This window comes from Anopheles gambiae, chromosome 2 (genome assembly GCF_943734735.2).
Source record: "Anopheles gambiae chromosome 2, idAnoGambNW_F1_1, whole genome shotgun sequence".
NCBI lineage: Eukaryota > Metazoa > Arthropoda > Insecta > Diptera > Culicidae > Anopheles > Anopheles gambiae.
The window spans coordinates 106153355-106166557 of NC_064601.1; the positions used below are offsets into that span (position 1 = coordinate 106153355).

General features: G+C 43.8%; 2 protein-coding genes across 5 annotated transcripts in view; both read right to left on the reverse strand.

Moving 5' to 3' along the window:
* LOC3290216 (uncharacterized) overlaps nt 1–5930 on the reverse strand; it is a 109152-nt gene extending 103222 nt beyond the window's left edge. For 3 of the 4 annotated variants that reach the window (XM_061646663.1, XM_061646662.1, XM_061646665.1), the window contains exon 1: nt 5767–5926. The gene's annotated coding sequence lies outside the window, so the exon portion shown is untranslated. Of the gene's footprint in view, nt 1–5766 lie in introns of all 4 variants that reach the window. The other variant, XM_061646666.1, reaches the window with a different exon arrangement.
* A 3481-nt stretch (nt 5931–9411) lies between these two features.
* LOC1270336 (juvenile hormone esterase) lies at nt 9412–12567 on the reverse strand. The gene is made up of 3 exons (XM_309021.5): nt 12416–12567; nt 10929–11432; nt 9412–10856 (listed from the first exon to the last, which is right to left on the reverse strand). Exons 1-3 carry the CDS (start codon nt 12494–12496, stop codon nt 9624–9626), a joined length of 1818 nt encoding a protein of 605 aa, XP_309021.5. The 5' UTR covers nt 12497–12567; the 3' UTR covers nt 9412–9623.
* Nucleotides 12568–13203: the final 636 nt, after the last annotated feature.

Consider the following 13203-nt stretch of genomic DNA (forward strand, 5'->3'; position numbering starts at 1 on the left):
TCTTGACAAAAGAAGATCGAAAGATCGGATCGTTTTTTTTTTCTTGTTCATTCCAAACGCTCCCCTACCTCTCCCGGCCAGAGCAAGTTGCAAGATTACGAGTTTATTGTGTTGGAAATGGAATCCAATTCCGTTTACGAGTTTATGAGCGGTGCGCTGCACTGCGTTCTGGGCAAGGCACAGTCGGCACGGTCAGTACTCGTGCTCGTGCCGGCGCTAAGCTTACCCATAGGCAACTTTACCATTGACAAATTGTTGACCACCGACCGTACGATACCGTGCGCACGCTCGTCTGTGTCGGTGGCAGCGGCTAGCGGGAGTTTCGTATTGGAGCGATGCGCTAATGGATAAAGTTTTGCATCGTTACGCTCCGTACTGTTTGAAGTGAAGATTAACTGGAACTGGAACTCGCAGGTTAAACGGCAACAGTAGCAACAGTAGCAACAGTAGAAGGAGAAAAGTAGCAGCAAAATAGCACGTGCTTAATCTGGGAAATTACTAAAATTAATGTTTCTTTTTGTGCGCGACAGTTTACACGGACGCACAACACGTAGTACGTGGAAAGAGAGGTTGGGAAGGTTAGGAAAACTTTAGCAAAGTGCAGTCGCTGTTGACGCAGCAATTATCACGAACGGGAAAATTTAGTGAATGTAGTTAAAAGGCGCTTTATCGCAAAACTTGAATAAGTCGTTTAGTCGTGAATTGGACACTTTTATGTCGCAATATTTCATTTGCTGTCATGCAAAATTCTGTTTTTTTTTGCAAGAGTAATAAAAAACATACAAAATAGTAATTCTGCTACTATTTCGTTTTAACTATAGACACTAATACCCACTTTCAAAGATTTAGAAGATCAGCAGGTTAGAAAAATGTTCAATGCTAAATGAAAAAGGGTAATGCTTTCTAGCTTTTTACTATTATGTTGCTCAAATCGTTTTCTGCCATGATACCGAGTGATCTTTTAGTCATCTTAGATTAAATATCAGATCTAGGAGTCATATAAATTAGATCATTGGCTGCTTTAATTTTAAGCAAACATGACTAAACAGATGGCGATAAAGGTAATCAGCAATTAGTTTAAATATTATAAATATTCGCACATGACGGCTTAATACTAGTGTTGGGTAAATCTGATTCAGATTCGTGAATCTGAATGAATCTTTGAAATGATTCAATGAATCGGAATGAATCATTGAAATGATTCAATGAATCTGAATATCGATTGATAAGATTCATGAATCTTAAAAGATTCGTAAATTTCGAAAGATTCATGAATCTCACAAGATTCTTATATCTCGAAAGATTGATGAATCTCAAGGGATTGATAAATCTCTAAACTTTCATAGAGCTTCAGCTTTTTATTATTCTTCTTCGTTTATTATTCTACATGGTCATGCCACCCTATACAGGCTTTCGAGGCTTCTTGACGATACCACGTAGCTAGATAGTTTGTTTTGCTACGGGGAGACGGTTCAAGCGAAGATTGAACTCACGCCGAGTATGTTTTAGGTGGGATTGGGCAAATTAAATATTTTGAAAATCATACATCTCTAAAGATTCATAAAACCCTCATGTTTCCACATGTGAATTTAAATGGATTTATGAATCTTATAGATTCAAGAATCTTTGAAGGTTCTGCATCTTTCAAGATTCCTGAATATTTAGAGCTTCACGAATCTTTGAAAATTCCTGAATCTTTGAAGATTTGTGAATCTTTAGAGATTCATGAATCTTTGAAGATTCAACTCGAGATTTGAATCACTCATCACTGAAGATTCATACGAATGAATTTCAACGAAAGATTCATGAAACCCAACACTACTTAATACAAGATATTATAATGCATCCCATTTAGCAAGTCTTTCCATCCTTCTCATTACGCACTACTCTCTCTCTCTCTCTCTCTCTCTCTCTCTCTTTTTCTCTTTCTCTTTCTCTCTCTACTATACTCATGTTTCAAGTGTAGTGAAACTGCTTTCCATTCCACATTCACCATTCACTTTCTTCTCTCTCTATATACATCCGCTTCAAACGAACACCGGTTTTAATTGCTCCGCACGGCACGGCGGCATCGAAGACTTAAAATACTTTTAATTTTAATTTCACCCCCCCCCCCCCCCCCCTCACTTGCACTTTCGCCCGAGTGTTGCAGTAATGGGCGCAATCATGATTTTTATGATTCATTTAGAGGGTGCTCGCCCCCCCCCCCCCCCCCCACCAAAAAGCCGCAAACGTCCCGTGCGACCGTTGTCCACTCGCTCGCTTAATATCTTAATGATGCTGATTGCAACGGAACCGTTTCGCAGAGAAGAGGAAAATAAAAAAAACGGCAATGCCCAGTCTGCCCTGTCTGCACGCGTATGTTTATTAATAGCGCACCCAACCATACGCATGCACGACCGTTGCGCATCGTTCTGCAGGTGCGATTGTGTAGCACAATTTATTGACGGTCACCAGTGACTTTGCTCTCTCGACAGGCAGGAACACAGAAAACTGTATGGAAATGTTAACAGAAAACATGATTGAATGACTGTGTGGTTCGGTGGGCCTTAAGGTTGGGAGAATCCTGCCCAAAACGGAATATTACAAGCACGAACAGAGGCACAAGGAAGCAAAAACCACGATCATGTTACCAGGGCGGAGTGAAAGGGGGGAAAAATATGGAATCTGATTTTAACGAGTAAAGAAACGTCTCAGCCTCCGCGAAACAAAAGCATGAACAAGAGCAAATATCGTCACAGATTACCTTTTCGCAGGCTTTCCCCTGTGCGCGCTTTATTTACAACACATCGGATTATCAATTTTTGCTCTCGTGCTCGTCGCAGTGGTGTAAAAACGGCACGTTCTGATGCGTTCCTTAAGACGGCTTTAAGCCATAAAGATGAAGACGTATGGGATGATACTCTTTCTCTGTGACCAATTCCGTCTGACGATAGCGACGGAATTTCCATGCTACATTGTGCGCTACAGTTGAAGCGTACCGTCTCACTGGAACACTCCTTTAATTATAATGGCTTTCTTTGTGATATGCAAATGATGCTGTTGTTGATCGTCGACTTATCATTTCATCAAAGTGAGATTCTGTTTACCCCCGTCACCAATCGGTTTAATATGCATGAAGGGAGATGGTGTACTACAGTGCAATGTACAAAACAAGCTCCTTTCCTTGGAATGTCGTTGCTCGAGGAAGATTTTTAATAAAAGCATTTCATTAAATAATGGAAATAAAGCTTTAATTTAAAGCTGTTCATTCCGATCATGATTTGAGCATGGAATTGTGCATTGTAATATTACTGGTGGATCTAAGTCGATCTCAAACAAGTTTGAGCTCTTCCATCACAAGTTCACGCTATAATTGATTCATGGAAAAATGCTTCAAATTGAATTTGAAATCCATTTAGAACTGCTACGATGACAAACAGCTAGCTCTTGCTGGGTAAGATTCAATTTAAACGGCAGATCTTTTCAACCCAACCCTATACAAAATGTCAATTTTTCCTTCCTCTTACCTCCTGACCAAAACGTTTCGTACAATACTTTCTCCAAACCCCGAAGGCACGAGAAAAAGCTCTTTCTGCTCCACACACACAAAACACACCGAACGAAAGCTCTTACGGAAATGTTTGTTGGCTTTATTAAAGAAATGGTATCCATTCTCTGTGCTGCATGTCCTTTCATCACACGGACAATGCTTTGCTCCGATTGAATACGCTGGCCAGCTGCTAGTTCCAGCATCCTTCATTGACCTTTTGTACGCAGTTCTCTAAGGGCTAGCTCCGTACAGAGCGTCTTTGTGTTGTGTTTTTATTTCTCTCCGAGCTTGCCTACAGCAAAGAAGCGTTGAAAACTTCCGTCTTATGGCTTTCCAAGCCCAACAGCATTGCCGCCCCATAAGAACGGCTCAAAGAGCAACCTAGTTGTAATTAATTACCACCTCTACCTCTACCACTTTATTAGCTGCCTTGCTCGGCCGCTCCACACGCCTTTCCAGTGCATCCACGTGGCGGGTCATTAGCCGTTGAAGTAGTGAGTGTCTTATACTGCGAACAGGATGCAGCGAAAACGACTCCCGAGGAGAACAGGAGTTGAACTTCCATTCATCCACCTACAACAGCACAAAGCGGCTCGTATAGAACAATGCCGCTTCCCGGGGAACAATTGCAACCATTTTACAATTTCCCGTGGACATTTCTATCCCCCACCCCCCTCCCCAACATAACGAATAAAAACCAATCTTCCACTGTGGCTTCCCACCGAGCGATGGATGAAAGCTAAATTTAATGCCACTTGTCCGCTGCTCCTTACCCCGAAGGGCAGTGCCTCTGTATCGTTTGTTTGGTGATACAGTTTAATTAAAAACTGCTTCACTGGGTTCGATCCTTTTCGACCCTTTTTTTTGTCGCCCTTTGTGTTCCCCCTTTTTTTTTGCTGTCCACTCAGCTGGGTCCCACATCGCTTTATTCCCATTTTTTCTCTTTATTGACTAAATTTCATCATACATCCCTTTCTTTGATCGGCAGGTGTCATCGAACTGCTTCAAAGCCCATCGTTCCATCGTGGTACTTCCCGGTTGTGGTTTGGGACGGATGAGGGGGGGGGGGAAGCAGGATGACCCACACGAAAGCCGTACCCACTAATGAAGGTATTTTGGGGGTGATCTATCTTTCTATTTTCCTCTTTATTCCTTGTCGCCCTTGTCTTTCCCCAGCACAGGTGCTGCAATCGATAAGTCTTATCGGATCGGCTATCGAACGAGGCCGCCAATGTTCGAGACGACACAAAAGAGATACACCGTCATAAGGCTAGATAAAAAAAAAGATAGCAGGAAAGTGGCTGTTTTGTGGATGGGAGTTGCGAGAGGAACGGAAGTTGCCACTAATAAATAACAACGAGGGTCAATATAAGGGCCCAGGCGGGTGGAAGACAACACTTACACACTATCAGCAACGTTCAGCGGCCGTCGGGGTGGGTGGTACTTTTTTTTTAATTAATTGACTCGTACTCGATGTTGTTGCAGCGGGATTCTTCGCTTGTGGTGAGTAATTGATCTGCCTCCTTCCGTGCTGTGTCCCTCCAAATGCTTCCTTCTTGTGCCGGCGTGCCTTCGGCGGCAGTGAAGAGGCGATAAGTTTTCCACACTCTCTAGCGAAAGCCTCAGCTGGATTGCTGGGCTGGTGGGATGGACTGAACAGCATACGGCTTCCCGTGTTGCTCATGGGGTGCTTTCATATGTTTTCATTTTCACTTCGAAACACCGACACATGCACTTACACACAATAGACTCACACGTACCATCAAGTACTGATGTGGGTCTATTCTCTCTCTCTTTCACCTTTCTTTATCACTACAACACACACCGATGCACAATCACTTCAAACGATGGCCCGTCCCGGTCTACCAAAGCCATGTAAAGCATATTTGCATACACATATTCGCTTCAGACACTCGTTTTTCCCCGTTTTTTTTCATATACAATCACACACAACCCCAACACACCCATCGGGGAAAAACGCCTGTTGAAGCCTTGCGGTGCGTTAAGGCATTGAATTCATTCGCACCATCAAAAATAAAAGGGATGCCCCTTCTGAGCTCGCTCCTGTGTCTTCCTCCACCAGCCTGTTAAACATATCGGGCACACTCTTTATTGAACCTGACACTGACGGGACGTGTCTGGTCGTGTGTTAGTTCCCGCACTTGTGTTTTTCCTCTTCCCCCCTCTCTCTCTCTCTCTCTTCTTTGCCCTATTCACACTTCCTCACGACCTACCGAACACAAACACCCGATGTACCGATGTACGTCGACCACGGAGACAAGCAGCGAACTACACACATTCACACACAAAACGCCAACACGCAACGTACGCACTGGCCCGTTCTGAAGGGATGCGCGACCAAACCAGAACTGAACGGTTCGATGCTGTGAAAAGTGTGTTTTATCCGTCCCCGAGCGCCCGAGTAGCGGCGGCCCCCGAGCGCCGACCGTACACCGAACCGATCGAACATGTATCCGAAGATGGACTGAATCGGGAGGGGCACTGGCAACGGGGCTGTACGGGGGAAACTCAGCATAAAAACAACAGCTCAGGAGCGTACTGATGGTGAGCGCTTTGGTGAGAAGAGCGCTCCGTGCTTCTCACGCTGCCGGTGATGAGGTGGGTTTGCTCACGGGTAAAGGATTTTTTTCGCAACGACGAAAAGATATTAGGAAATAAGACGTTTAAATGGTTTTGATAATTCCAATGATTGCAAAAACTGAATAGTGTCAATTTATTTATTTATTTTATAATAGAAAATTTTGTTTTGTTTTTTTTTCATTTGAAATGTTTTATATTTGAGTGTTAGAACACCGTGGAGCTTTATGAATTGTCCTAATCAAATGAAAACCGTGAAGAGCACTGCTTTAAACTTTGAATTGCGTTATTTAATTAATCTGATTGTAGTTATAACGATTTAAACTATAAATTTTTTAGTAATTTCAGTTATTTTCTTCTACGTTTTTGTCAGAATCAAGCATGAACGATCCTGCTGAACAAAATTATTTATTGAAACATTATCAAATAAGTATCAAATAATTTAAAATACATTTTTTACAGAAACTTGCAAAAAATCCTACAGTATACAATCGGTCTAATCTCATCAGATATATCAAAGCAAAGCTTTTAAAGAATGATATAACGCTGCTATTGCTAATCCTCACAATACTCCATTTAATATTTAATTTTCAAACAACTATCGAGCTGTTTGCTGTTAGCTATCCTTGAGTGGAGAATACTCCAGGAAATGGAGACGCCTTGTAGCTCATGAAGTATTTTCTTTTTTTTTTCAAATATTTCGCACCTCGCTCTGAATTAAATTTAATATAAAAAAATCTGTCTTTTCTCTTTTCTTTTTTGTGCTTTGTTTATGATAAAAAAATATCGCAGCTCTAGAACAACACATTTCTAGTAATTTAGTTCCTTAACTAACTTCCCCATCCCTTTCGTGAGGGACACAGCGCCACCTCACTCACTTCTCATGCGCCGGTAAAGCTCACGCTCATCTCGCTGCCAGCGGAGCACGGGCGAACAACAGCTGGCCGAATGGCTGCTTCGCACGCTCTCCGAACTTTTGATTATTTTATTAAATATTTATCATTTCGCAACACTTCTCTGCACACGGTTCGGTCGCGCTACCCGTTTCTCTGGTAGTCAAATCGATTCGCTCTGTCTCTCCCCAACCGGTGAACCGGTTCGCCGTACGTTCATTTTACCGATTCACGGGAACGTACACCGATGGGTACAGCAAAGGGAATAGAGGTAACAGCCTTTTTAGTAATATTTCTTCCTTTTTTTAGTTTCAGGACATTTGTCACACTTTTATGACACATACACACACACACACACACACACACACACAGGCGCGCACACGTACAGTGCCACGCGTAGCATATTTGCTCGCATGTAAATATTCAACATCAACGGATAACCCACCCCGCATGCTACGTACCGGGTGGGATGGCAACCGCACGAAAGGCACGGGGCTACAGCGCGCGGATAAATTATGAACCGACTAATTGACCGAAGCAGGCCATGCTTCACCGGAGTCAAAACATTTTTCTTGTAATTGCTCGCCCACGCGTAAGGCTTTCTGAGATATTACTTTGTTCACAGTTTGAGTTAAACTTAACAGCAACTACAACAGAACAGGAGAAAAAAAACCAACAAATTGACTAAAAGGCTACCCACTAGCTGCACTCAATCCTGCTGATGATTCCAATATCCACTCAAGCGTTAAAGGTTTGCACACACAGAAAAGACACGCACCCAAACCCTCCCCCCGGGGGACAGTGTCTAACGAGCCCCGGAGCCGCTGGAATCATTGAAGCAGCAAAACAAATCAATTATTACTCGAAACTTTGTGCATTATTTAACGCCGGATGAGACGCTTCCAGACCAGGAGCGTCTCCGTCTTTCCGTTTCACTCAAGCTCGCTCAAGTCTTGTATGAATCCGTAATTAGTTCCGCAGCGGAAGCGGCCAGAACAGCCGCTTCATTACTTCGCACGCGCCGCACTTCGCCGGCGTGAGTTTGAGTTTCGATGCTTTCGCTAATTCACTGAACCGTAATTGTGTTTGTCCGCTATTTGCTCAATCGAGTGAGGATGCTTGGTGTAGTGGGGCGGGTCCAGCTGCGAGATGCATTGGAAATCAAAGCGTGGGCATAAAATTTTATGCGCTATTTTGTTGGTTCATTAAGCTAAAGATTTTCCCCCACACTGCCACGACTTCACATTCGTGGCTTGTTTCTAACCCGTGCAGAGATGTGGGGCCAGACCAAAAATTAAGTCATTTACACTCCTGTTCGTTCGTAAGCAGCAGCCGAGTTCTACGAGCACCTGCCACCGTTGTAAAGGCAGGTGGAAGCAGTCGTGTACGCAACGATCGCCACACACCTGCCAATGACATGTTAATTATATAGCCTCCACCAAGCGGCCCGAATGCGTTTGAGCCCCGTTTCACTCTAACAACTGCTCGGCCCACAGTGGAAAGTAACAGTTGAAAGCGCAACAGCATGGGGTTTGTCCACTGTTGTTTTTACACATTGTGTCGTGCAATAATAACAGTGGATTGTACTAAAGTCGAACAAATAGTGAGTATGAAGAAAAGGATCATTGAAAAGATTATTAGGTTCGAATATTTTTTTTGTAAATTTGCGATACTCTAAATGTTAAATAAGTGTATTCGTAATAATAGCGAAAACAGTTTAAAATCAAAAGTTATAATAATAATAATAATAATAAGAATAATAATAATAATAATAATAATAATAATAATAATAATAATAATAATAATAATAATAATAATAATAATAATAATGACAATTATGATAATAATAATAATAATAATAATAATAATAGTAATAATAATAATAATAATAATAATAATAATAATAATAATAATAATAATAATAATAATAATAATAATAATAATAATAATAATAATAATAATAATAATAAAAATAATAATAATAATGATGATGATGATGATGATAATAATAATAATAATAATAATAATAATAATAATAATAATAATAATAATAATAATAATAATAATAATAATAATAATAATAATAATAATAATAATAATAATAATAATAATAATAACTCCAGAAAAAAAAAACAAAAAAGAGCAACAAAAAGGAGAAGAAAAAGAGTAAGAATACGAATGAGGAGAAAAGCCAAACACACTCAAACAACAGAAACAATATAAAAAAATATCAAACATTATTTTAAAAAGGCATAAGTTTTCAAAAAGTTGTTGGTCCTTCGACCCGGATTTATTTCTGCCAACACGTCAAATGTTGGACATTAGTCTACATTTTAGTGGTATCCAACAAATAAAAAAAATGATGCAATTTACACTCCATTAAAACCATTTGGGGGGCATAATTTGCTGCTCGATTGCTACAGCACACAGTTTATTTTAATGCCTACCTTCTACTGCAAGCGCCAAGCACAATTCCACCTCATTTCGTTTCCTGCAGTGAACCACTGCATCACATCGGGCCACGAACTGTGTATTAATTATAAATTTATTACACCATTTCAATTGCGGAAGTCCAAACGCGGTACAAAATTAATCAAACATTAACCAAACGACTGCTGCCTTTCCCGCCCACCGGTTGTTGGCCGAGAATCGATGCGCGGTATGACGAAGTTATCGATCGTACCGTTGCACCGTTTTGTCACCTCCAGGAACTTGCCCATTCGCTCCAGCTCCGGCAGCGTACTCATCGTTAGCTCCTTGCCTATCGAAAACACGGTATAGTTTGTCGGCTGTCCATCCGTCCCCGGGACCGCTCGCATCGGTTCCCACTGGCATGGAAGACCGGGTTCATCCTCCGTCGGTGGCGTTGGGTTCGAGTGCTTTGCAAAGTTTGTCCACATGCGTACCATTAGCTGCCGCATGCGGTAAGCCGGATCGGACGGTGGGATCTCCGTGCGCAGCAGCGGTGAGCTGAACAGGTAGTACACCTCATCGATATGACACGCGCCCGGTAGGTGTTGAAACTTGAGCAACTCCTTGCCCTTGTTGAGCGATCCCTCGTAAGCGAAGCGGTAGGAATACAGTGGTGTCGCTGTCTGATGTTCGCTCCACAGCTTGCACAGCACATAGTAGCCGACCACGAACCGATCGGTAAGCAGATCGACCAATCGGTCCAGGTTGGCACGACAAATCGACGCTTCGCCAAAGTAATGCCGCCTCATCTCTTCACCCAGTGCCCGTGCGGCCGGACTAAAGTAATCGACATCGAACGAGCGGCAGATAAACTTCTCCGGCCGTGCGTTGTACACCGACAGGTTCTTGATCATATCCACCAGCTCCAGCATGCCCTCCTTATCGTTGTACCCACACAGCACCGGCACGCGCATTCGATTCGGCTCGCGCAGATATTCCATGGGCGTTTTCACCAGCACCGGATCGGTCGACTGTTCCCGCTCGATGACGGCCGTGAAGGGAAACTGGAAGATCTGTTCGTACTCACGCTCGCGATCGGAAAGCACCAAGAACTGAGCTTCGTACAGACGCCTCGCCGGGACGTCCCGTAGCGTCGCGAGGACGCCCTCATCCGAGGTGCCCTCGTAGCCGAAGATGCGTGCCAGCGAGCGGGCCCGCTCTTCCGGCTCCGTTTGGTAGATTAGATCCGCAAAGATGGTGGCGCTCTGGGCGATCGCCTTGTGGAAGTACGGTTGTGAGAGATCGGAAAAGCAATGCATCAGAACGTTGCTGCCACCGGAGCTTGCACCGAACAGTGTGACATTGTTCGGATCACCACCAAATGTGCTGACGTTCTGACGAATCCACTGAAGTGCTAAGCGCTGGAAATGAGAAACCAAAAAAGCCCACACGATGTGAGATAACTACACAATTGCCTCAGAATTACATCCTACCTGATCCTTCAAGCCAGCATTTCCTTCTATACCCGCTTGCGGTAGACAGAGGAATCCAAGCACACCGAGTCGATAGTTCACCGTGGCCACCACGACCCCTTCCTGCACGAGATAGTCCGGCAGGTACATGCTGCTATCCCCATTGCCCCCGGTCATGCCACCACCGTGAAAGAACACCATCACTGGCGCTAGCGGTGTCCCCGTCGAGCTGACCTCTCTGCCCAGGGCCGGCGTGTACACGTTCACAAACAGTCCATCCTCGGAGCCGGTGATCTCGCGCGTGATCACATCCCTTCCCAGGCAGCTGCTCCGCTCGCGGCTACAGTCCAGATAGGATACCGGGTAGCGATCGATCGGCTCGGGAGAGGCGAAGCGTAGCTTCCCTACCGGTGGCTTAGCGTACGGTATGCCTTTGAAGCAGTAGTATGGCTTCCCGTTCGGTAAACGATCCTTGGTGCCGTAGATTGAACCTTGCAGCACTTTTACCATAATGCGGGCGGAAGGCTGCAAATGATTGATTCGTTAGAGGTTGTGTGACTTCCAACACTTTCAATTGATGGCAGACGCTTGGTATCGGAACTACTCGGTTCCGAGAAAGGAATACTAGGATTGGATTCCGATTCTGTGCTACGAATCCATTCCGATTCCTTGTTAGGAATCCATTCCGATGCTGTGTTCCGATTTCGATTCTGCAATCCGATTTCGATTCTCTAACCGATTCCGGAACCGAATCCAGGATCGATTCTAAAACTGATTCCTAAATTGATGCTGGAACTGGTTCCCAAAGAGATTCTGAAAATGATTCTGGAGTCTATTCTGGAACCGATGCCGATACAATCGTAGCTCTAAACAATCCAAAAGTATTTTCCAACGATCCATTTTCATGGATATCAACTCAAAGTGAGAGCAGGTGTAACACACCACAATCCAAGGCACATTTTCAATTTCTTTTATCGTTGTTAACCTATTCGATAGAAGCGGAACATTTATTCTTCACAGCTTCTGATCAGTGACAAAGCGGGCATCTGTTGCATAAAAGTGTTATGTTACGATATGACATTGATTCTGGTTCTGGGATCGTATACTATTCCAGTTCTACAATCAATTCCAGTTGCGATTTCGATTCCGAAATCTGATTCTGTAAACGATTCCGATTTCAGAATCGATAACAGCTCCAATTCTGGAACTATTTCCAATACCGATACCATGGTTGATTCGAATCCAAGAATCTGATTTCGGAACTACTCCGTAAACGATTTCGATTCTAGAATCGATTACAGTTCCAACTCCGGAACTATTTCCAAAACCGATACCGTGGTTGATTCCAATCCAAGAATCTGATTTCGGAACTACTCTCAGTAAACAAACCAACTCCAATTCCGAATCAGAAACCGATTCCAAATCCGATTCCGGACCAACCCTCTGGAAACGATTCTCACCAAAACTTAAATTTCCCCCTTCACTACTTCCACCGTCCTCTTACTCACGTCATACTCTTGAGCGCTCTGTCCCCTGCCCAAACCGGCCTGAGACATTGCCGGATACTTGCGAACATTTCGCATCACCATGTTTGATCGCGATCACTAAACTTACTGCGGCCGTGCGCACAACTGTACTGTCCCTAGTGGGCAGTAGGAATCTTTTTATAAAAATGTCCCCAGCACGCAAACCAAACAAGAACAAAACGGCCAGACACACCCCCTCTCTGCCACCTCATTAGAAGGGTCGATGACGTGCTAGCAGCGATTAGTTTGCGATGCAACTGCACACGATCATTAGCATACGATTATTGCTGCTTAGCGCGTACTTCGCCGTGTATGCCCCGCTGGCCGGGGCTGGCTGACGAAACATGAAGAAGAACCAAGAACCAAGACGCAGTGTGTGCCAATGTCACCTAACCCATCGGGCCCGGCTTTGCCAAAGTGCAAGCGATTACGAAGCTGATTTTGTTGGAGCCGCCGGTGACTACACCGATTGCTTAAGCCCCAGCCCGCTTTTATAGGCCGATGACGCAGGGTGCGAACGGGTTGGGCATGAATCGATTCTACGAACACCTGCCTTGTTTTACGCTTTGGGTGTAGAGCTGGTTGGCATTAACCGAAGCGACGACCAAACCGACGGCTTACGATTAAGATGTACACATAACGAAAAAAAAACAAAGGCAAACTTCTCTGTGTGTGTTACCCCTTTGCTGGCTTATCTATATGACCACCTGCAATGTCTGCTGCCATTTCGGATATTGTGCTAGGAGATACGCACAAAAACACACATACTT